Source organism: Rhinolophus ferrumequinum, chromosome 9, assembly GCF_004115265.2.
Source record: "Rhinolophus ferrumequinum isolate MPI-CBG mRhiFer1 chromosome 9, mRhiFer1_v1.p, whole genome shotgun sequence".
NCBI classification, from domain to species: Eukaryota; Metazoa; Chordata; class Mammalia; order Chiroptera; family Rhinolophidae; genus Rhinolophus; species Rhinolophus ferrumequinum.
The window spans coordinates 18,452,680-18,479,974 of NC_046292.1; the positions used below are offsets into that span (position 1 = coordinate 18,452,680).

General features: G+C 47.9%; 1 protein-coding gene across 2 annotated transcripts; it reads right to left on the reverse strand.

The window, feature by feature from the left end:
• Window positions 1-436: 436 nt before the first annotated feature.
• KDF1 (keratinocyte differentiation factor 1) lies at window positions 437-8,077 on the reverse strand. 2 transcript variants are annotated; one of them, XM_033113342.1, is made up of 4 exons: window positions 7,957-8,077; window positions 2,071-3,141; window positions 1,546-1,620; window positions 437-1,012 (listed from the first exon to the last, which is right to left on the reverse strand). In XM_033113342.1, exons 2-4 carry the CDS (start codon window positions 3,107-3,109, stop codon window positions 930-932), a joined length of 1,197 nt encoding a protein of 398 aa, XP_032969233.1. In that variant the 5' UTR covers window positions 3,110-3,141; window positions 7,957-8,077; the 3' UTR covers window positions 437-929. The 2 variants fall into 2 exon arrangements, with proteins under 2 accessions (XP_032969233.1, XP_032969234.1); XM_033113343.1 differs by having other exon boundaries at window positions 8,018-8,054.
• Between the last annotated feature and the right edge of the window lie 19,218 nt (window positions 8,078-27,295).

Consider the following 27,295-nt stretch of genomic DNA (forward strand, 5'->3'; position numbering starts at 1 on the left):
TGTGAAACAAGGACCCCACACGAGGCTTGTTGGGAAGGCCAACAATGTAACAACCCTAGCGCTGTGTCCACACCAGGGAGAGGTGGAGGGAACAGCAGGTCGGGCTAGCTGGGGACTGACAAATACTCCAGGATTTAGGAAAACTGCAGGGATGGCCAGAAGCTGGCCAGCCTGCAGCCAGTGAACCTGGGCAGCAGGGGGAGTCCAGACAGCCAGCCTTGAACCTCTCAAAATGACAGAAGCCACGTGTGAGACCTTTCTTAGGTACACTGCTGGGCTCTTCATCTAGAACTCACAGTGAACCCGAGGGGGGGGCATTATCGCTCTCATTTTAGGCTTCTGACTTAGACCCCGCAACACTAAGCTAGGCTGGACTCTATCCTGCTTCCTGCTCTGGACAGCAGTCAGGCAAATGGGACAGAAAGGACAGGATCAGTCAAGATAAGACAGACAACTTTATTTCTTTTGTGCTTGCAACTAGACATGTTAGTATGTGGAACAACGAAGATTTAAACTGCTCAACAGAATATGACATGGAGTAGGCACTGCCCACAAAATTTCAGAGGCCCTCCTGCCCCCAACCCAATGTAAGATAAGCTTCTTTTAGCTGTCACCCCCGAACCCCCATGATTGGTTAGGGTGGCAGGTTATAAGGGGTAGAACTGGGATTCAATCCCAGAAGGTAACTCCAAAGTCTTTGCTTTCCACCTGACGCCAGGGGCGGAAAGGGACAGATCAGGCCAGCTGGGGATCTAGTAGGAGAATTTGGGCACCATGGCCCAGTGAAATGCACTTGGTCCAGGAACCAGTCAGCCAAGGCGGAGGAGCCAGAGGGCACTGCCTTCCCTAAAGGGGGTCTTGGTGCCCCTCTTCATTCTGCAGGCTGTGCTTCTTTCAGACGAGGTGGTGGCCACTGGGCCTGGCGGGGGTTAGCAGTACACCTGGAGCAGGGGTGCCCCTGAGGAGTCTGTGTCAGTGCCCTGGAAGGACGAGTCGTGGCTGGCTGGGTATCCTGAGGGGGAAGGGAGGAAGAAACAGACTCAGAGAGGGGAAGGAGCTCATCCGGGTCCTACGGGCAGGGAGAAGCCTGCTGAGAAAGAGCAGAGTGGGACTTGAGCCCCCATCAGTCAGACCTAGCTAGGTGACCCACTCAATTTCTTGACCTCTAAGCCCCATCCTCGCTCTCTCTCAAAGGGTAACGACTCTGCTCCTGGGCTTGTTATGAAGGCCCAGAAGACAGCAGTAGAAAGCACACTGCCTTTTCAGCACCAGGCTGGATGGCCTCCCGCCCTCCACTTACCCTCCCCACCACCCGTGACTTGGTCTCATCGCTTCCAGCTTGCCTGTTCTGGGCACCTGACCCCTGCTGGTTATCTTCCAACTGAACCCTTTAAGTAAGTTTGAAGGATTAGGATGGCATCTGTGGCTTCTCATCCCTTTCTGATCTCATCTCATCCCACCCCAGGAGGAAGCTGGGAGAGGATGGCACGGGGAGGCCCCTGGGGCAATCCCCTCTCCTCACTCCTCATCAGGTCAGGACCAAACCTGGGGTTCCATAAGGCCTCAGCTTCCTGGCGATGGCATCTGCAGTCGTCTCCTGGGAGATCTGCACTGTGAGTTCTAGGAAGGGAACATGAGGGGGGCAGCGGTCATCATCACATCCTTTTAACCCTACTCCCCACTTCTGCCCCCAGCCCAACGAGGGAGGTGCACTCACCCCTGGCCAGGCTAGAGAAACATTTAAAACTAAGACACAGATAGATAACATGCATGTGCAGTGGTGGGTGGTGGGGTTTTGACTAGGCCAGGACAGGGCAGAGATCCAAATTCACATGGGTTCCTGTCCTGTTAAGCGGGCCAGGCCTGGAAACTACTCTGGCAGGTGACAGTAAGGATAGAAGGAGCCTGTTAGGGGATGCAAAGGAGTGGAGAAAAACAGAAGAAAAGGAGGAAGAACAGCAGGGACTGGCTGAGAGGGGTGGACCCACAGCAGCCAAAGACCCCAGTGCAACCCTCCTTTGGCCAGAGGCTCCTCCATTCTGCCCCTCGGCCCTGTGGGGCCCCACCTACCATCCTGGCTGAGCCCCGAGCCCACCATAGTCTCATGGCCACTGTCAGGGGCAGCGGTAGCAGGAGCAGCAGGCCGGGTTGAGCGCCCTTCTGTGGTCTGCGGGCGGCTGCGGCTCTTGCGGGTACTGATACGAATGATGCCGCGTACCAGGCGGCCCTCGGCATCCTGCTCATCCAGGTGGTAATCCTGGGTGATGCTGCTGATAAGGTCCGAGATCTTACTGGTCTTCTCCAGGAACACGGTGTCGGACGTGCACTTGGCCAGCTCGTCAATCTGGTGCACGCTGAACAGCTCTGTCAGCTTCTTGAAGATGAGCACATCAATCTCTCGGCTCGACATGGAGCCGCTGCCCATCTCAGGCAGGTCCAGGTCCGACTCGTGGAAGGAGTAGTATTCCTCAGAGCCCCGGGGGCTGCTGGCAAGAGTGCTCGGCAGGCTGTGCCGCAGGGGTGGGGGCTCGGCCAGTGGCTCCTTGCAGCAGGAGTCCGCATCAGGGGCAGGGGAGGTGGTGCTGCGGTAGGGATAGACAGGGATACCTTTGAGCTTGACGTCGGGGTAGCTGAAGCTGCTGCCCATGGTTGACTTGAGCCGCTGGCCATCCCGCCGGCTGGGGGGTGCGCAGTCGGGGCTGGGGGGCACTCCGTTGTGCTCTTTGGCCCAGTTGGCTTCGGCAGCCCCCTCAGGGGAGTCCCCGGTGGACAAGCACGGGCTGCAGCCTCGTACACAGGCTCCGCAGCGCTGGAGGCAACCCCGGCAACGGCGGAAGCAGAAGGCAGCCCGGCACCAGTCCCACACCCAGGGCCGCCAGAGCAGGCAGCAGGCTGGGGGCTCTGCAGCGGGCTCAGCAGAGCCAGAGATGAAGGTAAGGCTCTCGGGCCCATGGTGGCCAGGATCCTTGGGGTCTGGCCTACGGGTGCGGCGGCTTGGTGGGAGCTGAGATGGCTCATCATAGGTCTCCAGGCATAGCTCCGTAGGCTGCTCCCAGGGTCCCAAGCGTGGGGGCCCAGATGATGGGCGGGGGTGTCCAGGACGGGGCATGGCTCATTACATGGTTTGCTGCAGCCAGGCACCTATGGGGAGAGGCCAGGAAGGAGTCAGGATCAGAGGTCAGGGGCAAGCTCCTGCTGTGACCTGAGGAGCTTCAGACTTCTGGTTTCTGACAGGCCTGCGAGGTGGCTGGGCCCAAGTACGCCCACGAACACTCATCTAGTGTTCTCTCCCTCCCCAAGGAGGAAGTTCTCTCTGTGGTCTAACCTACATGGGAAAATCTCCTAGGACTTCACACACATTAGAATAATTATTGAAAAAACAGAAAATGGCAAGGATGCGGAGAAGGTGGGACTCATGTGCAGTGCTGGTGGGAATGTAGAACGGCGCAGCTGGTGTGGAAAACAGTATGGTGGTTCCTCAAAAAATTCACCATCGAATTACGGTATGACCCACAATTCCACTTCTGTGTATATACAAAACGACTGGAAACAGGGACTCGGACATATATTTGTACACCAATGTTCACAGCAGCATTATTCACAATAAGCAAAGGTGGAAACAACCCAAAGGTCTGTTGACAGCTGAATGAATAAACAAAACATAGTATACACATACAATGAAATATTATTCAGCTCTAAAAAGGAATGACATTTTGAGTCACGCTGCAACAGACGAGCCTTGAGACATTGTGCTAAGTGAAATAAGCCAGACATAAAAGGACAAATACGTATGGTCCCACTTATATGAAATATCTAGAGTAGTCAAATTTATAGAAACAGAAAGTAGATGCTTGTTGCCAGGGACTGGGGGGAGGGAGAATGGGAAGTTAGTGTTTAATGGGTACAGTTTCAGTTTGGGAAGATGGAAAAGTTCTGGAGATGGATGGTGGTGATGATTACACAGCAATGTGAATGTGTTTAATGCCACACGATTGTATGGTTAAGATGATTTTTTAAAAACTTAAAACGGTAAATTTTACTTTATGTATATTTTACCACATAAAAAGAAAAATTTCCTGGGACCTCATTTCTGGGGAATGATCTCCCCCACTTTCTTCCCACTATGGTAAGCCCACCCAGCATAGAGCCTCTATTTTACTATAAGACCGGGTCTTATATTAATTTTTGCTCCAAAAGATGCATTAGAGCTGATTGTCCGGCTAGGTCTTATTTTCGGGGAAACACGGTAGTTACCACCTTCTCTTTCTTCCCCTCCTCCTTCAAATCAGACATAGGAATGTAACAGGTACCCCGTCAATATTTCAGTCTGGCTCAGATTTGTTCTGGAAACATTTAACACCAAGCAGCTTTGCTTCTTTTGATTAGACAAGAAAGCCGAGCCACAAAATACTTCTTTCCCTGTTTAACTTGGTTGCCAGCGAGCTCAGAGCTAAGTCTTAACTCATTTCATAAACACTGAACCTGGCCCTGTGTTAGGCACAGCAGAACCAAAGATGAATGAACTACCAATCCTGTTGTTGTGATTCACACGATTTTGTAGGGAAAACAGATGCTTAAAAGCTTGTAAGTTGGAACGTGGATGAGGCATTATCGTAGTAAATAACTGCCAGAGGGAGTCAGGGAATATTATATAATGATGTATTTGGAAGGGTCCTTGACCACATATAGGGGTTTGCAGGGCAGTAACAATCCTCAGCCTGGATTTTCTAAGCTATTGATCCGTTATCTTTTTATTCCTGATTTAAGGGCACTGGGGTCCTAGAACTGGTGATATGCGAGGAACCTGGGACTGGGTGTCAGGCTATCTGTGTTCCAGTCCCAGTTCTGGCTCTAATAGGCAATGTGCTTTGAGTGAATCAGTGCCACCTCTCTAAACAGGGCCACCATCACCTTTCATCCAGATACTGTCAAGGCGCCCATTCTGGCCACCTCCATTCCTTTCCATTTGCTGCAGCCAGTGAGAAACAAACAACTCCCCCCGACAAATCTGAAGAAATCTGGCAAAAATCACTTTAATCAAATGATCAAAGTTCATGTCACCAACAATGGGATGTACTGACATCATGTGTCTCCTGATACTATGCACTAAGGATACAACATCACTTATGAAGTATTCTGCCAAAAATGCATAATCTGAATGTTATCATGAGGAAACATGAGACAAGCCCAAGTTGAGAGATATGACAACGAAGTGCAATATATGATCCTGGACTAGATCTTGGATCAAGAGGAAAAACTGGAAATTGAATAATGTGGATAACTGGTGAAATTTAAAAATCGACTGATTTTATAATATCACGTCAATGTTAACTTTCCTGAATTTGATTACTATGGTTACATAATATTCTCATTTGAGGAAATATACACTGAAGCCTTTAGGGATAAAGGAGCATGATGTCTGCAAGTTAATCTCAAAGGTTCCCCCCAAATCAGAGTAAGGGTGGGAGGGAAGGAGGGAACATTAGCCATGGTAAATGGGGATACGGAGGGCGCAGGAGCTCTTTAACTATGTCTGCAACTTTTCAACGCACTTCCTGGCCCCCACTCAGCACTCCTTCTCCAAGGATCCTTCAGAACCCCAAGTCAGATGGGAGCCCTTCTCCCCACAGCCTTCTGCTGGGCTCTGTTCAGCTGAGTTGGCCTTGAACCCATTGTTTGAAGATAAGCCTATGTGACCCTGAGGGGCAGGGACTGTGTCTGATTCCTTTCTGCCTCAGCGTCTGGAACAGGGTTGAGTACAGTAAGTGCTTCAGGGGACTGGCACATTCTGTATGACTGCAGGGTAGAAACAGGAGCACTGGGTGGAAAGAAAAAGGACTTATGCTCCATCCAGGCTGACCAGAGTGGGGGGAGCAGTGTCTGGAGATGTGTTTGTGTGTGAAATCCCCCCTCCAAAGGTGTGCAAAATGAAATTGTATAGTTCCTCACAGCGCAGAGGGGCAAGTGGTTAAAAACCTTTGCCTTGGTTTGAGCAATGTGGCAGTGGGAATGGATTAATTTATTCAGTCAATTAATAAATATTAACTGAGGGCCTACTGTGTGCCAGACACTAGTCTAAATTCTGTGGACAGTGGTAAAAAGACAAAATACCCTAACCTCAGGGGTTTGCATTCTAGTGAAAGTTAATTATTGATGGCTTATATTGTTCTAAGTGCTTTAAATGTATTAAACTAATTAATTCTCACAACTCTATTTGCAGGTATTATTATTATTGTTACTATACTGAGGCACAGAGAGGTTCAATAAGTTGTCCAAAGCCACATATCTATTTGTACCCAACCAGCGTGGCCCAGACTCTTATCCACTACCCCATCCCATCAATTACTTGGGAGGAGGGGGCAGTCAAAGTGGCCAGCGGCCAGCTCCATGGACAAGCCTGTGTCTGAGGAGGGCCCAAAAAGGGAGCCCTGAGTCTTCGAGGCTCAGGCCTTGGATGAGGAAGGTGAGCGTATCTACACTGTTTCAAACACACTGAGCTCTGGGGTACCTGTGGTTGGTAAGAACAACAGGGGGTTACTGATGATGGATAGTCTAGTTAACTGTCTCCTCTTCCACCTCTAAGGCTTTAGGATTCATCACTATTCATTAAATTCATCCAACAAATATTTAGTGAGCACCTACCATGAGCCCAGCACTGTGCTAAATGCTGAGGAAACAGCAGTGAATGGGCCAGAAACAGGCTCCAGCCAAGAGGACTTTTGCTTTATTTAACACTCACAATTGCCTTGTAAGTATACTATCTCTGCTATATAGAAGCCCAGAGACACCTAGCTGGAAAGGGATGGAGGAGGATTTGTACTGTGGTCCGCCAGACTCCGGAGCCCACGCACTTTGTTCTGTGCCACACATCTCGAATGGCAGTGGCATGGAGGAAAGGGGAACAAAATGTGAGATAAGGACAGTGCCTGGCCTCAGTTTTCCCCTCCTCTTTAAGCCCTGAAGTCAAACTCAGCCCATTTTGTCTAGGCTATATCTCCCCCTAGGTGCTGCTGCCCCCACCTCCAAAATCCTAGCAACACTGGACATTTGGTTTTGTGAGGGGAGGGCCCCTGCTCTTACTGTGGTCTGGAGCAAGATTCTAGGCCTGTTTTCTCATCTTTAACAAGGGGAGAGCTGAATATCTTCATGGTCCATGGGAGGTTTAAATGAGATACTGCATGTAGGGGGTGTAGCACCCGGGAGGGACTGGACTGGGCACCCCAAGGCACTGCAGGGATATTCCTCAGGGTCCCGGCCCCACCCTCCCCAAACTTCGTATTGATGCTCTTCCCCTCCCACTTAGTCCCTGAGAACCCACACACTCACCGGTCTATCTCCCTACCGTCCCCCTCCTCCCAAGGTCTCCAGGACAGTCCCGGCTGCACGGGCCTCTGCCCCACCCCCGTGCCCAGTCGAGTCTTGCACACCCGCCCGGAGGGACACACCAGATGAAACAGCCGTCGGCTCTCGCGCCGGGTATCAATGCACCTTCGATCTCCTGCGCCAAAGGCTCAGCCCCCGACTCCCGCATCCGAGGGCACCTGGTCCCAGGACAAGGGAGAGCCGGACCCCAGCACTGCCCCTAAGACTAGCACAGCCCCTACACCAGCAGTGCCCTGAGGGCGAACACCACCCTCTCCAGCTGCAGGGGCCCTCCGCCCACCGGCGGACCCAGCCTCTCTCCCGCCCAGACACCGTTCCTCAGGGTGTGCATGGCCCCCACCCCTAGCCAGCGCAGCCCTAAGGGCGAGCACTGTCTCCCTGACTCCACTCTGCTAGCCCGGCCAGGCGCCCGCTCAGGCCGCTCCCCGGCCCGGCCCGCGCACCCCGGAAGTGGGAGGGTGGTTCCCCGAGGAACCGGTCCCGGGACCCTCCCTCGTCCGGGAGCAGCCTCAGGGGTCTCCACACACTGGTATCGCCCTTTTTCGCGCCCCCTCGGGCCCGCGCGGGGCTTACCTGTCCCGCCAGGTGAGCGGCCTCCGGCTCGGCCCCTCCCCCCGCCCCCCTCGCCGCTCACCTGGGGCGCATGTGAGCGTCTCGCGGGAGCGCTGCACGGGCCGCCGCTGGGGACACACTTCCTGCCTCCGCGAAGCGCCGCCGCCGCACACCTGGGCCAAGGCCCCGCCCCGAGGGCTGGGCGGGCACCGCGTCCTGGCCTAGGCGCTCGGCCGGCGGACTCCAGAGCCGCGCTCTGTCGAGTCCAGGTAAGGGAGGCCTGGCGGGCAGAGTGGACAGACGCTAGGGCGCGGTCTCTTCTGTTGTCAAATGGGCAGGTGGTCCTAGCATCTCTGAGCTTCTGGGGAGCGCTTGCTAGGCCTTAAAGACCCAGCGCGAAGGGCATGTCTCCTGGGACGCCTACCCTGACTCCTAGGACTGTCTGTTTTTCTGTTATATAGAACAGTTCTCTGTATTTCTTTATCATGATGCTCAGCATACCGTTGTTTTCTTGTTTTCTGTCTCCTCCTTTAGCCTCTGACCTTGAAGAGACAGTCTGGACTTGTTCCCAATGCTTCCTGGTGCCTAGTGCAGGACCTGGCACATAGTAGAGGCTCAGCAGATGTTCTAGATCGAATGAACCACTGGCTCCGATTTCTTGCTTTGCCCTGAGGCAGAACTGGGGGCCTTGGTTCTCTGCTAGCTGGTCAGTTCACCATTTCTATCCTGGGAAATCTGCAGAAGAGAGTACCTCTATTCTGGGGCCTGGGAGCAAGAGGAAGCGGGGGCTGGGTTATGCAGTCCTGAAAGACACATCCCACATCAGCAGAAATGTCCAAAATGGGCCAGGATCACCCCATGTCATGGGGTCTCTACAAGAGGCAACATCACTGAGTGGCAAGAAGTCACGGCTCAGACTCTTCTGGTTCCTGCTCCCCTCGATAACAATAAGTGAAGAGCAACAATAGCACCAATAAATAAGTGACTTTTAGGGAGCATCTTCAGGATCCATGCTAAACGCCTTACTTGCATAGTATTATTTAATCCTTCCACTAGTCTGGGAGGTGGGCAGGTGTTACTATTCACATTTTACAGATAAGGAAACTGAGGATTAGAAAGGGGAAATTATTTGCTCAGGCAGTTGGCACAAACCGTGACTTAGGGCAAGGCACTTTCCTTCTCTATGCCTCCTCTGTGGAGAAAATAAATAGTACCTCTCTGTGGAGAAAATAAATAGTACCTCTCTTCAACTGGGATAATTAAAAAAGATAATGGATGCAAAGTGAGATAAAAGCTATGGGAAGAGATGACTGGGGTAAGGTTTGGTAAGTGGGAGGAATTCAGTACTGCCAAGCTCCATTCCCTTCCAGGTACCAAAGATATACGCCCTCCCAGCTTTAGGCCTCCTTTCACCTCCCAGCCCCCGGATGGAAATATTGCTAATTAGGGCAGAGCCCTTTGTCTGTCCTGTTTGGGTTGCCAAGCCCTGTCCTTGCCCAGCCAGGGTGGGACACTTCTTAGAAGATGATTCCTGCAGCAACTAGGGGATTTCTTTCCCTATCTCACCTCTCAGGGCACCATCATCTCATTCCACAGGTGCCCTACCAAGTGCACACAGTAGGTGTTCAGTTTCTACCAGAGACCCTCCGTAGTAACCCCTCCCACCACATCTTCTCCACCTTCTCACCTGGGGCAAGTGGCACATGTGTCCTCATTTGGAGCTCAGAAAGGGAGTCACATCGTGTACAGGTGAACATTTGTGTACCCTAAGATTTAGCAAGTCCATTCTTGAGGTAGAAGAATTGCACACATGCACCAGGAGATGTGTATAAGAATGGAAGTAGAAACATGGTTCACAGTAGGCCCAAACCAAAAACATCCAAATGCCATTGACAGGAGATAAAGAATGAAAAGCAGCAATTATGGCTGGATCATGATGATATACTGAGTGAAAAAATGCAAGTCCCAGAAGAGTACATATGGAATGGCATCCTTTTTATAAGGTTCAAATACAACTAGAACTACTATGCTTAGGCATAATATTGGGTTAAATCATATGAAATTACTGTTTTTTTACCTATAAAAACAGCAAATTCATAAAGTTCCGCCTAATTTATGTGTGAAAAAATATTAAAAAAAGCAAGAGAATGAGGAACACAAAATTCAGAATCATGATTATCTGGGCATGGGTTAGCCCATTAGGAGATTTAATTTTTAGTAATGTTTTGGTTCTTGGGTTGGATCAAGATTCAGGGATTTTCATTTTTGAATGAATGAATGAAGAAAAAGTAAAAATGTATGCTCTAAATAATTAAGGGCACTGTCACTTGCAAAGTTCTCAAGGTAGCAAAACTGTGAGAGTCTAGAGTCTTATTTAGTTTTTCTCCCATTCATTTATTCATTTTTTATTATTTTTTTAATTTAAGGAGGGTGCAGCTCACAGTGGCCCATGCAGGGATCGAACTGGCAACCTCGGTGTTATTAACACCACGCTCTAACCAACTGAGCTAACTGGCCACTCGCTCATTCCTTTTTTTTTTTTTTTTTTTAAGATTAAGGTATAATTTACATACAGTCAAATTCACCTTTTTGGATTACAGTTCTGTGAGTGTTGAAAAATGCATACAGTTGCATAACCACTACCACAATCAAGGTGTAGATCATTTCCACCACCCCCCGAAAATTCCTCTAAACCCATCTGTAGTCAATCCCTCCCCTCAACCCCAGTCCTTAGCAACTACTGATCTTTTTTCCGTCTCCATCCATACAAGTAGTTTTGTTTTTTCCAGAACATGTTTAATTGTGAAATTGCGGAACTGCACTACAAAATTCTCATTCTGTGGTACCTAAAATGCTGTAGAGTAATAAGTAAGAACATGATGACTGAAGCAGCTTGGAACTGGTTTCTTTACCTAGAAAGAAAAAGAAAAAGAAGGAAAATATGACCTCTGAACCTCTGGCTGTACTTTCTGATGTTGTGGGGGAAACTTTCTCTGGAGCCCCAGCCTTGCTTCTTGCCAGCTTGTGGCCTTGGAGAAACCACTTCCCTTCTCCTCATCAGTAAAATGAGAATGATAATATTTCCCCTTCTAGAGTGTTTTGTGGAGTGTTTTGCAAAAGGCACAAGTTAGCTGTTATTCTAATAACCCCAGTCACATTGAAACCTCTCTCCTTCTCTGCCCCTCTCCCTCCCACATGCAAACACACTGGACCTTGTTGTGTTCCGCCGCCACAGTACATACTGAAAAACTCCATCAAAAACCGATGACACTCCAGGTATATACCCAAAAGAATTGAAAACAGGGACTCAGACAGATACTTATGTGCCAGTGTTCACTGCAGCATTATTCACAATAATCAAAAAGTGGAAACAGGGGGCACCGGTTAGCTCAGTTCGTTAGAGCACAGTACTCTTAACAAGAAGGTTGTCAGTTTAATCCCCACATGGGCCACTGTGAGCTGCGCCCTCCACAACTAGATTGAAACAACTACTTGACTTGGAGCTGATGGGTCCTGAAAAACACACTCAAAATAAATAAAAGTTTAAAAAAAGCAAATTCAAAAAAAGAAAGAAAGGTGGAAACAACTGAAGTGTCCATCAACAGATAAATGGATAAACAAAATGTGGTGTATTACATACAATGGAATATTATTCAGCCTTAAAAAGAATGATATTCTGATACATGCCACAACAGAGATAAACCTTGAAGACATTATGCTAAGTGAAATAAGCCAGACACAAAAGGACAAATATTGTGATTCTACTTATATTAAATATTTAGAATAGACAAATTTATAGAGACAGAAATTAGTGGTTACCAGGGGCTGGAGGGAGGCGGGGATGGGGAGTTTTTGCTTAATGGGTGCAGTTTTTATTGGGGATGATGAAAAATTTTGGAAATAGATAATGGTGATGATTGCACAACAGTGTGAATGTAATTAATGCCACTGAATTATACACTTAAAAATGTTTAAAATGGCAAACTTTATATATATATATATATATATATATATATATATATATGTATATGTATATGTATATGTATTTTTAAACACAACTTTAAAAAACACAAGGTACCTTATGGGTCCACCACTCAGCATAACAAAGGAAAGAGTGAATTCATGAGATAACAATCTATCTCTTCTGTGCACTTCCCTTTACAGCCTACAAAGCAAACACTTTTTAATGTGTTCCTTATAGCAGTTCTAGGTAGGCATATTCACTTTACAGATGGGGAAACTGAGGCTCATCAAGTCCGAAGGCCCTACTGTGACTGAGTAGTGGAGCTGGGTGGAAACTGTTCTTCTGGCTCCCAGTACAATGCTCCTTCCTGTGCCCTCCCCCAAGCTGTAAGGCTGCATTTGGGCTTCTTTCTAAGCAGAAAGGCCTGCCTCTCTGACCAGAGCCACCCGAGCTCAGTTTTACCTCTTGGCCTTGACTGGGGGCCATTGTCCTTACCCTTTGCTTCCACCACTGTTGCTTTGCTATGTTCAATGTTTACTTTTCTGGTCTTCTTCCTTGACTATCATTCAGTTTCTTGGGCTGGGGAGATGGAGGTGGGGGTGGGGGGGACGGGGATGTGTGTCAAAGATGGCTGGGGCTCAGGCGTGTGCTATTGGATGGATGGAGATGACGGGGAAGATAAGTTGGGATATAAAAGTGTAAACTTGGTGTTGAATCTGAGGACTTGTGAGATCGCCCAGAAATATGATTGTACATGTGGGTGACATTCAGAGTAATATTTAGAAGCTATAAGACCTGCAGCTTTGGGTGTGGGGAGGAGCAGTGGTTCAGGGGAGTGTGGATCCATGGGTGTCTGCTCCTGGCTTCTGGTGTGCTTCTTCCATAGGGGGCACTAGGGGGCAGCACGTAACAGCGTAAATTGTGGGAACTTCGGAGTCACAGGATCTGAGTTGGAGTCCTAGGAGCACCCCTGTTTAGCTGCCGTGTAAATTTAACCTCTTTGAACCTCGGCATTTCTCATCTGAAAATGTGTTTAATGTGAGATAGGATAGTACAGTGGTTCATAGTGTGAACTCTGGAGTCAGAATGTGTGCCCCAACTCTGCACTTACCAGCTGGGTAACTTTGGCCACGTTATGGACATTCTCTGTGCCCCCGATACTTTGCCTATAAAGTGAAAGTAGTAATAGTTTCATGTAGTGATTACATTAGAGGCTGGCACATGGGAAGTGCTAAAAAGATAATAACTATTTGATTTTAACCCCTTCTTCCTGAGCCCTTCGCTGCCTCTCCAGGGTCAGCACTCTCTGAAAGCAAGACCAGCACCTCTGAGAATAAGCAGGAGAACAAATTGCTACTACTGACCATGACCACCTACTACATGTTAAATGTATTATGTGCCTCATTCCTTACAATAACTCACTGAATAGATCCCATATTCCCACTGTATAGCTAAGAAAACAGAGGCTCAGAGATTTAAGCCACTTGCCCAAGATCACACAACTAGTAAGTGGTGGAGCCCAGAGCTGAGCCCAAGTCCATTCTGTTCACAGGCTGAGCTCTTGGCCGTCACTCTTCTGGGTACCTCAGAAACTGGGCCCTGGAGATTGCCTCAGGCCCCACCAGAATCAGGGATTCTCTCCTCAAGAATTCCCTTCTATAATCAGCTCCAATTCTGCCTACCATACCTCTCTTTCCCAGATAGAATTTCCTGGAATTCTGGATGGAATAAATGGACTGGAACCAACTGCAAGGAAACACTGTGAAGTGAAAGGGAACAGAAAGGTAGAGGGTGAGCAGAATTGGAATGTGGGAGTTGAGGTTGTCCCGGCTTCTCTGATGGGTCAGGTCTGTCTGTGCAGGTCAGACAATGGACCAATGACCATTCAGAGTTGCCTCTCCCCTTTCCTTCATTGGCCAAAGGATGGTGTGTCCTGGAGGCTGGAGAGAACCAGGGGAGTCCGGGAGTTACCCTGGGGAGTGAGGGGCAGGTGAGCTGGGGTCTGGGCTGGGCTGATGGTGCAGCTGGAGCCCTGAAATTCTAAGGAGCTGGACTGTTGGGGCTTCTGGAACTCTAAGTTGGGATTTTGGGTGGGACACCCCAGATCCACCTGATTCCTGGGGCTCCCTGGCTTTAGCTAGCAGGCACCCAGTTGGTAGGCCTGGAGGGAGTTGCAAGCTGAGACTCCATCCTGTACCAGGTTGAGGCAGGGGCTGCTTCTTTGGTCCTGAATTTTGTTCCAGGCTCTAGTAGAAGTATTTTCTGCAGTGTTTGTGCTGAAAGAAGCTTCATCCAACTCCGTCAATTTGCTGGTAAGGAAGTGTGGTCCACAAGGGGAATGACCTTCGCTGAGGTTACGTGGTGGATAAGCATGGGCCCTGGAGGAGGTAGACCTCCACTCCTTCACCTTGGTCTGTGTGGTATCAAGATAGACCTGGATTCAAATCCTGCCTTTACCACCTAGTGGCTTTGTGAACTGGGGCAAGTGACTCAGCCTCTCTGGGCTTTAGTTTCCGCATCAGTAAAATCTGTTTATTCACTCAGTCCTTCTCTTGCCGCCCCTCCACCTCACCCCTGCTACTGCTCACACACACACTGGCGTGGACACATATGGCCCATGCTGAGTCTCTTGGTAAACTACAGGGAACAATAGGCAGGTCTGGCCGCTGAACACCACCTCTACTTTCTGCCCCTCTCCCTCAGCCAATCTCACAGCCCCTGTTAAGCCTTCTCTGAGAGCTCCCAGCTAGAAGGCTGTCTCCTTGAGCTAATTCAGAAGGCTGCCTGAGCCCCTCTGATGGCCCTGACCTCCTCTGCTGCTTTCCCTGTGCCCAGATGGGAACTCCCAGAGGGCAAAGTCTGGTCTAATTCATCTCTGAGTCCCCAGCCCAGGGCAGGGTCCAAAGGCTATGGCGGGGAGTGTTTGTGGAAGGAGTACCTGAAGGAAGCCCCTCCAAGCCCTCCCCTTTCTCAGGAGCCCATGCCCACCACCTTCACCCTCCCAAACCATTGATAGGGTAGAAAGAGCCCTGGAGTGTGTGTGTGTGTGTGTGTGTGTGTGTGTGTGTGTGTGTGTGTGTGTGTGTGGCGTCACACAGACCTAGGATGGAATCCCAGCCCAGCTTCTTCCTAACTGTGTGAACTTGGGAAATGACTTCACTTCACCAAGCCTCAGTTTCTTCTTCTAGAAGTAGCCTTCCTGAGGAGGGGACATTTAAGCTGAGAACTGAAAGATCTAGATAGAAAGACCTAGAGGAACTCTTCTGAGCCCCGAGGTGGGGATCAGCTTGGCATGTTCCAGAAACAGAAAGGAAGCGGGTGCCGCTGGAATGCAATGAGCTGGGGGAGAATGACTGAAGTGGGAGAATGACTGAATGACATGGCAGGCACTAGACCACACAGGCTTCGAAGATGACTGAGGAGTCTGACTCTTAATCCAAATGATATGGAAACTGAATGGAGGGTCGTCAGCGGGGGGTGGCTTGATCTGCCCAATCCCTCAGGAGCTTCATTCTGGTCACTGTATGGTGACTGCCGGAGTGAGACTGGAGACAGGGAGTCCAGTGAAGAGGCTGTGACAATAACCCCACCAAGAGACAATGGTGGCTGATGAGGGTGGCGCCTGGGGAGATGGTGAGAAAGGTTGGGAGCGTGATCTGTTCTAGAGGTGTATCCCACAGGACTGGATGTGGAAGATAAGGGAAGAGAGGACTCAGGATAGCCCTTGTTTCAGGGATCTATTGCTGAGAAATAAACTACCCCAAAACTTAATTGGCTTGGGCTGGCCCAGTGGCTCAGGCGGTTAGAGCTCCATGCTCCTAACTCCGAAGGCTGCTGGTTCGATTCCCACAAGGGCTAGTGGGCTCTCAACCACAAGGTTGCCAGTTCAATTCCTCAAGTCCCGCAAGGGATGGTGGGCTCCGCCCCCTGCAACTAAGATTGAACACGGCACCTTGAGCTGAGCTGCCGCTAAGCTCCCGGATGGCTCAGTTGGTTGGAGCGCATCTTCTCAACCACAAGGTTGCCGGTTCGACTCCCGCAAGGGATGGTGGGCTGCACCCCCTGCAACTAACAACTACGACTGGACTTGGAGCTGAGCTGCGCCCGACACAACTAAGACTGAAAAAAGGACAACAACTTGAAGCTGAACGGCACCCTCCACAACTAAGATTGAAAGGACAACAACTTGACTTGGAAAACAGGCCTGGAAGTACACACTGTTCCCCCAACAAAGTCCTGTTCCCCTTCCCCAATAAAATCTTTAAAAAAAACCCCACGTAATTGGCTTAAAACAACAATGATATATTATTTCTAAAAATTCTATGGTTCCGCCAGAGTCAGCTGACCAGTTCTGCTGGTTTAGCCTGGGGTCACTCATGTGGCTGCATTTAGCTGGGGGCTGACTTCTCCTCCCCCAGGACCTCTCTACGCATGGCCTCTCATCATTCAGAAGTCTAGCCTACAGCGTGGCAGCTGGTTTCCAAGAGGGTAAGCCCCAATGTGCAAGTACCTATTGAATCTGCTTCCTTCATGCTTCTTGATGTACCATTGGCTAAAGCAATTCATATAGCCAAGCCCAGAGTCAACTTAGGAGGGGACACACAGGGCACAGCTACCTGGAGGCCTGCTTCATTGGAGGCCACCAATGTGTCAATTTAGCACACAGTCCCCCCTTTGCCCCCACCATTTGTGGCCTGAAGAAATGGGTGAAATTCAAGGGTAGAGCAAAAAGGGTGGGGTTTACCACAGGTGGTGCAGTGTCCTGCCCCTGGACCTCCCACGTGAGACCCTGAGGAGGACAGTGGGTTTGGGAGAGCCAACAGCAGTGGACGCACACAGTCCTTGGCAGGTATGGTGAAGCGGGGGTAGGGTTGGGGTGAGGATAGAGACCAGATGGGGTAGTAATCATGGTAGAGGACCTCAGAAGTCTCTGGACCATTTCATCACTCAACAGGCATCCACGAGCCCCTACGCTGTGCCTTGCCCTGGGGTGAGCACAGAAGACACTGAGAGAATTGAGATTCAGTCTGTGACCTTGGGGAGCTTACAGTGTGATGGGAGACAAAGCACTCCCAGAGATGCCACCACAGCATGAGAGGTGACAGCTTAGTGATGCAGTGGAAGGTTGTCTAAGACTCTGTCGGATTCCAGGGGAGGGATTCTAGGAGTGCTTTCCAGTGCAGGAGTGCTAGAAGAATAAACAGTTTGTCAGACAAGGTGGTGCAGCTCTGGCAGTGAAAGACTGGAAGCAGACCCACAAGTGGGCTCTGGGAAGATCACCTGCAAATATTAATCTTCCCACTTTATGGATGAGAAAACTGAGGCGCAGAATAGGGAAGTCACTTAACCTAAACAGAGCCCCTACATCCTGGGCTTCTTTTCACCCTGTTCAGTTCTTGCTGAAAGCATAGGGAAGGTGGTGGAGGAGAGGGCTCTCTCTTGAGCTTATAAAGATGACAGGCTGGCATGGAAGTGGGAGGGGCTGCTGTGAAGTGCCCCTCCCTGTGTCCTGGATTTGTGCCACCTCCTTAAGGAAGGCAGAGCCCTGTGAAGAGACATAAAGGGAGGTGAAGGCATGGACTGGGGGTGGGCAGACGCAGACTTGGAGCTCCTAGTCTAAGCAAAGAATCTCGGTCTTGCCCTCAGGACTCTCTCCCCAACCCCACCCCCACCATGGAGTCCAGCACTCAGGGGCCCCGTCTGAGGAGGTGGTGGGGGGAAACATAGGTCTGAGGGATGAAGAATGGAGGTCAGGGGTCAGGGCAATGGGAGAGCATGGGGTACCTGTGGTGAGGTGTCAGCCCTGTTCCCTATCAAGTGGGGAAGGGTGAGGGGTTCCCGTGTTTAGCCCTGGGAACCCAAACTGGGGGAGTAGGAGGGAGACTGGGAGCTTAGAACCTGGCCCAGATCAGCCTCAGCCTGAGCAAACTTGAGTTTGTCTCAACTCTTCTAGGCTGGTGCCGAGGGTCCCCAGCACTCTGTCAAGTGGAGCCACCAGCACAGGAGCTCAATAATACATGAGCCAGCTGAGCTGTGGCCTCCCCTCTGAAGGGAAAGGCAGCCCCATATCCAAGCCCAGCCAGAGCCCTACTGTTCCTTCCAGCTTTTCTGGAGGTAGTTATGGGGATGGCTGCTGAGTACAGGCTGCAGAGATACCACAGGAGAGGTGTGTGTGGAAGGAGATGGACAAAGGGGGAGGGGAGGTCCTGGCATCTGATGCACTCATGGCAAAAGCCTCTTTTCCTTGGAACCAGAGTGCTTTGTAGCAGGGCTGGAAGCCAGCAAAAGAGAGATTGAGGGGGTGGGGTGAAGGAGTAATGAGGAAGGTTGTTGGGAGGGGAAGGCAGAATCAGAAAGGCCTGGAGAGGGAGGTATAGACAGACCTAGAGAGTCAGAAAGAGATAGAAGGGAGAAAATAGGCAGGAGTAAGTGTAAGGGTATGACACGTTTAGGTAGGCAAGAAATAGGCTGTTTACTTTTTAAGTGCACTCAGAGCCCTCATTTCACCTGGCCCATGGGAAATCCAATCTCCATTGTTGTTGGGCTCTCGCAACACATGACAGCCCCTAGAGTTGAGCCAAGGCCCAAAAAAGTTACATAACCAGATGTGGACAAGGTCCTTCAGTCTGGTCACCAGGCCTCCCTAGTCACCTGACCAGCAGGACTCCATCAGGTCAGAGACTATGCCATTCAGTGTCAGCCATGCTTGGAGCATAGAATCACTGGTGATCTGGGAGCCACTTAATGTGAGGTCCAGTCTTCCGAATGCCACTTGACTCCTTGAACCCAGGGTCTAGATCTAGCCATTCCTTGGGACAGGGGAGCCTGAACTGCTATCCCCAGCCCCCATCTAAAAGGTTGGGGAAGAGTCTCCCACTGTGGTCTCTAGAAGTCTCAGGCAGTTGTCTGTCCCAGAGCCATATCCCTGTGACACTCTGACCCGTGGGTCTAGGGACCTGTCGCTTAGCACAGTCTTTGTTTCTCAGCATCCTACAGCTGAGCTGCTGGGACCAGCCCAGCAGTCCCTCTGGGGCCTGGAGGCTTCAGGCCCAGCCAGAAAGCCTGGGGGAGTGTTCCCCAGAACCTCCACCAGCCACCCCTGTGATGGTGGTGGGGGAGTGGCAGACAGCCAGAGCTGGAGCTTTGTCATGAGTGAGCAGGAGGGACCTAACCCGGAGCCAGATGGTCATTAAATTATTCGATGCACATTTATGGCGTGTCTGCAGTGGGCAGGCCCTACCCTGCTCTACAGGCCCCACATGCCCTGGTCCTTACACATTTTTTATTTTAAAAACTTGATTGTGAAATGTCATACATGCAAAAGAATATATGTGCATGTACATACATGTATGTATACTTATATATACAGTAATACATATATTTATACATGTATCTATATAAAAGTATATGTATTGTTTAAAGAGTAAAGATAAAATGAACCACCACTAGGCACTCACCACTAGTTTAATGGGACATTCCAGTACCTTCGAAGCCCTCTGCATGGCCCTCCTCTGTTGCCTATCCTCTGAGAGATTAACATCCTGAACATGATGGTAATCATTCTCTTAATGGCTTTAATCATTCGAGTGATTTATCCATCGGGCACAGTAAGCACAGTACCTAAGACCCACAATACTTTTCATAGCCCACAAAAATGTTTTAATTTCTTTTAAAATCAGAGATGATTGAATAAATAAATAAATGGGGGAGAAGAGACATTTTCCTTACATAATTCCAATATATGTAGGTACAACCGCGCTCCAGAAGGGGGCGCTTTATCAAGTTAATGGTGCCTTATATCTCGTTTGCTAGGAATTTTTAACAAAAATGATTGTTGAATTATCAAATGTGTTTTCTGTATAAATTGAAACGTTTACTTGTTTTTTATCCTCTGAAATATTATAGTTAACTGGTAGATTTTCTATTGTTGAATCAACCTTCCTAGAATAAACTCTACTTGGTGATGAGTTTAAATACATTGTTAGATTTAGCTTATTAATCTTTTATTTAGGGCATTTACATCTATGTTCATAAGTAATATTTTTCTGTAATTTTTCTTTCTCATCCTGTCTTTGACTGTTTTGATATAAATTTTTATTTTTCCAGGAATTTGTTTTTGTTTTAAATTTGTCATAAAATTGTTTATAGTATTCTCCTATTGCCTTTTAAATCTCTGTTACAGCTGTAGTTCTGTAGTCCCATTCTTCAAATCTAACACTGGTAATTTGTGCCACCTCCCTTTTTATTTTGCTTTGGTCAATCTTGCCAGGATTTTCTCAATTTTGCTCCTGTATCACTTTAAGAATTAGATTCAGCTGGAAGACACAGACCCCCACATAGCAGGTCACTGTCCTACCATCCCTAGAGTGAGGCCCTTGTCTTAGGTCCCGGATGGTATCTACCACGTCCATGTTTCTGACAGCAGAATGGAGAAAAGGAGAAAGAAAAGGGCAAAGGTTGTGGGCCATGTCTTCTCACTGGCTGCTGAACATCTGACTGCCCCAGGCTCTGTCCTTGGTCCTCTTTTCTTCTCTGCCTTCGCTCATTGCATGAGCATCTCATGCAGTTAAACAGTCTATATGCTGATGATTCCAAATTCATATCTGCAGCCTAGTCCTCTCTCCTGAGCTCCAAACACATAAATTCAATTGCCCACTTGAAATTTCTGTTTGACTATCTATCCAACAGGCATATGTCAAACTCAACATGGCCAAAATTTAACTCCCTAGAAAAGAAAAATTGAACAAAATGCTGGAACCCCAAATGGTCCCTTTCTTCTGAATGCTTCCTGAGTGCAACTTGTAGTTTGGTTGCACCTTGGCTGCCCCTCTCCAAATAGAATATTCTTCAACTCTTGGTACGCCCTCATTTACTGGATCCCAAGCAGCATTTAAAAAAAAAAAGAGGAATCAAATAGCATGAAATAGACTAGACCAGGAAACATCAGGGTACCTCCCATGTAATTAGGGTGAGTACTGCTTGTGAAACTTTTGTCTATGTCCTGGGTCCTGTTGTAAAATGTCTTATTGTGGGTTGAAGTAAAAAATTTTCACTGGTGTGGGCCCCAGAGTTCAACAGGTGCCTTCAGGACAAACACCAGCTATAAGGCCCATTTACTCATTGACCTTTTTTGTCATTTCTGGCCTGTATTATTTCCCTTATTTTGTAGTCAGCTCATAGATACTTTGCAAAAGATAATTTTTAAAATGTATCCATCATTTTTAAAGTGCTATATGGGAAAGCATTTGTGCACCCTTCGTCTGCCATTTTGCTGGAAATGAAACTTTCTTCCTGTGATTCTATCCCGTCTCCTTCTGTCACCACAGCTCATATTCCAGCTTCGCCTGCTTCCTTCATGTTCCCCAAATATGCCAAACTCTTCTGCAAAGAATCTTTGCACTTTCTGTTCCTTCCACCTCAATTGCTTCTCCCTGGCTCATCTAAGTCTGGCTGCTTTGTGTCCTTCAGGCCTTCTTCATCAATCAGGATTTGTTCAATTATAAGTGACAGAAAACCCAGCTCAAAATAGCTTAAGAAAAACCAAGAGAATTTCCTGGCTTACTTAGCTGAAAAGTCCAAGTGTAGCACTACCTTCAGGTATAGCTGAAATCAGGTGCTTCAGTGATTTCTCCACTCATCAGGTCTCTGTTTCTGGACTTTCTTGCCAGGTAACAGGCAGGCACTTCCCTTGTGGTGGTAAGATGACTGCCCGCCGCTTCAGGTTTATAATCTACTCAGTTAACAATTCCCAGCAAAGAAAGTTTCTTTTTCCCAATAGTGTCGGTAAACATTCTAGAACTGAGTTTCTTTGGCTAGGCCGGGATCACAAGCCCATTCCTAAAGATGGGCTGGAGTCTGCTCCACAAAAAACATGTATTAAGCATGTAGGAAAAGTGGGCCCCATCCAAATATAAAGGCTCTGTTATCAAAAGTAGGACAAGTGGATGATGGGAGGCAAAAACCACAGCTGCGCACTCCGTCAGCCTTGACCTCTAAAGTACGTCATCTCGGTTACTCCCTATCACATCATCCTGTTTATTTCCTTCAAAGCAGGCATGTAACCTACTCGGAAATGATCTTGTTGATTCTTTATGGCCTTCCTTTCTTCCTCTGGATTGAGCGTGCTCAGAAGGCAAGGACCTTGCCTGTCTGAATCACTGGTATATCCCTCTAGCACTTGGAATGGTGTCTGGCACACAGTAAGTACTTAATGAAGGCTTGTAGCGAGGTTTGTGAACTGGAGAACCTATCCTCTCTTGCTTCCTTAATCTCCCACCTGAGGTTATTACTTCATGCCAGGCAACCGTACTTCCTTCTCTACTGGATCAAGGCCATTGGCATATGAAGCTGCTCCTACTAAGCTTCAGTCACAGACCCGTTTGACCTCACTTTCTTGCCAGCTGCCACCCCTTTCTCTGCTCCTTTACAAAACAAAACTTCACAGAAGAGTGGTCTACATTTGCCATGGTTACTCCCTCACCTTGAATTTATTGTTCAGCCACTTGGTTGTTTTCTCCCTCATGGCCAAGCACTCCTGCTCAGGCTCCTTTGCTGGTTACCCCATGTCATCCTGACTTCTAACTGTGGTACCTCAGGCCTCCATCTGCTTCGCTCCTCTATCAACACTTTCTCCTGAGGCCATTCATCCTGTTCCATGGCTGTCAGTACCATTTATATGACGATGACTCCCCGAATTCAAGTCTCCAGCCCTGACCCTCTCCAGTGCTGACCCAGAAGCATCTATACACCTGCCTTCTTATCATGGATATCCAACTTGGGTGTTGTGAAATAATAGAAAAAGTATATACAGGCATACCTGGGGGATATGGTGTGTTCAGTTCCATCCGCAATAAAGCGGATCATAATCTTTTTGCTGGTAGAGGGTCTTGCCTTCAGTTTGCAAAACACACAACATCTGTGAAGTGCAATAAAGTAAAGCACAATAAAATGAGGCGTGCCAGTTTTGGTGTCTGCCCCCAGTTCCTGACACAGAGCAACTCCATCCCTTGGAATTTCCTGAGTCACCGCAGAGCCTTTTGTTCTAATGAAGTGACTCTTGGTGGGCACGTGGGTAGCTTCAGGATGGGAGCTGGTCACCAGAACTACCAAGCCATGATTAGAAGCTTGGAATTCTCAGCCCCAGCCCCCACCCCTATCCTCTGGGAAGGGGAGAGGGGCTGGAGATTGGGTTCATGATCAATCATGCCTATGTGAGGAAGCTTCCATAGAAATCCCCAAAATATGGAGTTCAGAGAGCTTCTGGTTTGGTGAACACACCCACATGCTGGAAGGGTGGCGTACCCCAATTCCATAGAGACAGCAGCTCCTGTGCTCAGCACCCTTCCACACCTTGCCTTTGTATCTATTCATCTGACTGTTCTGTATCATTTATTATCCTTTATTACATAATTAACTGGTATATGTGTTTCCATGAGTTCCAGAGCTGTTCAAGCAGGGATTGAATCCAAGGAGGGGGTCATGAGAACCTCTGATTTGTGGCCAAATCCGACAGAAATTGTGGATAATCTGGGGCCCTACTACTTGAGATTAGCATCTGAAATGGGGGGGCAGTCCTGTGGGAATGAGCCCTTAACCTCTGTGGTCTGTGTGAACTCTGGTTAACGTCAGAATTGAATTGAATTGCAGGACACCCAGTGGTACTGGAGAATCGGTTGGTGTGGGGGGAAAAAAAAAACAAAGACACATTTGGTGACCAGAAGTGTCAGAAGTAATTTATTCTGTGAGTATAGTTAAGTAGAGAAGGAAAGCAGAAAACAGTTTCCAAAACAGGTGTCCAAAACAAAATTATTTCCATAAGTTTATCTATCCTCTATGTATGTAGACCTTTAGCAGAAATATATTCTTCCCTCTCTGTATTATTTTTTATTGTTTTACTTTTTCTCATTAGACTGGTAAATAATGAACATGATTTTACAAATTAGACCTTCATTTTCCAATGCACAGTAATGCAAACCATATTATATGAATGCTACGTTAATGAGTTACTTCAAATAACCTTTCCACCTTTGAAACTGAAGGTACACCCTCTGCAAAGTATAATATTTCTTAGTTGGACTGAAAAATGGGAAGCTATAATGGGCTAATACTGTAGACCCCTTTTTGTTCTTTTTTGTTTTTGTTTTGTTGCAATGAAGCAATTGTTATTTAGGGGGAAAAAAGCCTGTTGACCTTGATTTCTACAATAACCCTGTTCCTCCCTTGGTCTTTGCTCTTTTCCATCTCAGGCAAGGGCACCACAATGCATTCTGCTGCTCCATCCACAAACCCAGACAGCATTCCCTCACCCCCACATTAATCCAGCCACAAATCCTCAGTTCACAACCAAATAAAGTCCAAATTCATCCCCCCTCCCACCTCTTGCCATTAGACCCGACCTGGAACCGTCCTCTCTCAGCTGGAGTTACTGCAGTAACTCCTAACTCATCTCCCTCATTCCCCCGCTTGCTCCATTTAAGTTCATTCTCGACACAGCAAACAGCACGATCTTTTAAAAACAAATCAGATCAAGAATAGAATAAACGAGCAAACTAAACAGAACAGTCTCAGAGATATAGAGAAAAAACTGCTGGTTGCTAGATGCGAGGGGGTGAGGATAGGGGAGAAGGTGAGGGGATTAGAAAGTACAAATTGGTAGCCACAAGATTGCCACGGGGATATGAAAGACAGTTTGGGGAATATCATCAATAATGTTGTAAAGATTTTGTAGGGTATCTGATGGACACTTGTCTTATTAGGGAGACCACTTCAGGGATGGTATAGATGCCTGACCACTGCAGTGTACACCTGAAGCTGAAGCTGAATAATATTGTATGTCAACTATAATTTCATATATATATGGGATGTGGAGTACAACAGCGAACAGACTCAATGGAATTGTAACAGCTATATATAATTTCAGAGGGGTAGTAGATTGGTGGAGGGGGGTTATTACTTTGTGAGGGGTGTAAATGTCTAACTATTACATTGTTTTGCACACCTGAAACTAATAAAAAAACTGCAAAAAAAAAAACAACCCACCCAAAACAAATCAGATCATGTTGATCCCCACTTAAACCTTTCAAAGGCTTCCCTGCACTTAAGAGTAAAATCCAAAACACTCACCCTGGCCTCCAGGCCCAGCCTGTTCCTCTGACCTCAATTGTCCCCACTTTCCTGCTGGTTTACCAGGCACTGAACACACTGAGCTTTCTGTCACAGGATCTTTGTTTTCTGCTGGGAAATCTCTCTCCCTGATTTCACATGACTGGCTCCTACTTATCTTTCAGGTCTCAGCTTAAATGTCACCTCCTAAGGAGAAGCCCCCCTGATTCCCCTTTCCATTATGTCACCAGTTTGTTCCTCGTTCCCAATTTCTAGGGAAGCTCTGTGGCCTCATGGTCGAAAACAGGCTCTGGAGGCAGACGGACTGCACGTTGAATCCTAGCTCGGCTACTCTTTGACCGTGTGACCTTGGCCACATTTACTTAACCACCCTGTTCTTCAGTTTTCTGATCTGTAAAATGGGGTATGCTAATAATAGCACCTCACAGGATCAGTACCTGGCACAGAGTAAGCACTAAGTAAATATTAGCAGGTATTTTATTATTCCTTTATGGCACATGCCTTGGGATTTAATTATTTATATTTCTGAAATGTAAGCTTCGAGGGAAAAGGGACTGTGCTTCTTTTATTTACTGCTGTGCCCCTAACGCCTTACATAGTGGCTGGTATATAGCAAGTGTTTAATTATGTTGTTGAATGAATGCATGAAAACAGAAGTGCTCTCACCTCTTTGGGTGCTGACAATCTAGAGATCATGGAGTCTTACCTTGTCCTACTTACCCTTCAACAACTGGCCACTTTAGAGATATGAAAACTGAGACCCATAAAGGTGGTGTGATTTGAGCAAAGACTCATCAAGGGGGAAAAGGTATTGCTCTTCTCAACCTCCCAGAGGGAAATACAATCGTCAGAAACGTGATGAAGCACCAAACGCACGTGGACCCTGCTACATCTACCTTGTTTCCCCAAAAATAAGACCTAGCCGGACAATCAGCTCTAATGCGTCTTTTGGAGCAAAAATTAATATATGACCTGGTATTATATTATATTATATTATATTATATTATATTATATTATAGACCCGGTCTTATAGAAAAATAAGACTAGGTCTTATATTAATATTTGCTCCAAAAGATGCATTAGAGCTGATTGTCCAGCTAGGTCTTATTTTGGGGGAAATACGGTATGTGAACACAAATCACAGCCTTTTATTCTAGGAATAATAACTAGGGCAAAATTTTCATCACAAGAGAAATTAAAAACAAAGAAAACCTGTGAGCCTCTGGATGGAGCAGCAAGGGGGATTGAAGTGCTGTTGGCTGAGATGGCACTGACACTGCAGTTGTGCGTTTCTGGGGAAGACATCCAGTCCCCTGTCCAAATGATTGCCACTGCCCAAACATTTTATTCCTGCCACATTTCGGAATCCAGAGGCCTCATTTTGCAAATGTGGGGACAGAGGCTTAGAGAGAAAGGACTTATTCAAGTGTACATAATGAATTAAACCTAACAGTCTGACAAGCTTCTGATCACAAGACTTTTTTAAGCTCCAGTTAATATAAAACCTCTAAATATGAGAATTGAGAGAAAGAAGAGACGAGGAAGAGGGTGGAAAAGAAGGACTAGAAGAAGGAAAAGGAGGAGGTGTCAAGTCAGGTGCCCACTGTCAGGCAGAGGCACTGACAGATGTGGGGGCAACCAGAAACCTTGGGGGGAGGGCAGGGAGTCTGCTGGGGAAAGAGGAGATGGAGGCTGGGCCTAGTTGGGTTATTTTCAGAGCTGCTATCTTTGTCTGCATCTGCTAAATTATTAAACTGATATCACATCCTGGATGGTGCCAGGCCAGGTTGCAGGGAAGAGACTGAAAGGGAGGGGTTGGATCTCTTAGCAGAGCCTCGAATCTTCTAGGCTGGGATGCAAGAAGACTTCTCAGGCCTTTACCTCATGCCCCACCACACTGTCAGCTGATGGAGGGTATCCAGCTTTGGGCCGCAGCCACACTCTCCCTCCATAAGGCTCTATCTCTGCTGGCTGCTGTCCTGGGAGGGATGTGTACATAATGGACAGGACTCTGGACCCAGGTCCCTCTCGGGCTGCCTCTTCTCTTTCAGGGTCTCTGACTCAGACCAATGACAGATATTACTAGCTTGTGACACCTTGGACAAATCCTTGCATCTATCTGTGCCCTTGCCTATGAAATAGGTATTAGCAGTTCCATTCCTCAGACCCTCAAGATCACAGGGAAAATGTGCCTTTCTTAGGGTGGCACAGCTAGGAAAGGACTCAGCTTCAATTCAAACACAAGTCTCCAATTCCAGATTCATTCTCTCTCTC

Bases quoted from the DNA above. Each gene is read 5' to 3' on its own strand.
- KDF1 (XM_033113342.1), bottom strand. From the start codon at position 3,109: ATGCCCCGTCCTGGACACCCCCGCCCATCATCTGGGCCCCCACGCTTG. The intron at 1,621-2,070 runs GTAGGTGGGGCC...TTCCCTTCCTAG, and splicing joins CTCGGGGCTCAGCCAGGATG to AACTCACAGTGCAGATCTCC. The intron at 1,013-1,545 runs GTTTGGTCCTGA...CTTCCCCCTCAG, and splicing joins GAGGCCTTATGGAACCCCAG to GATACCCAGCCAGCCACGAC.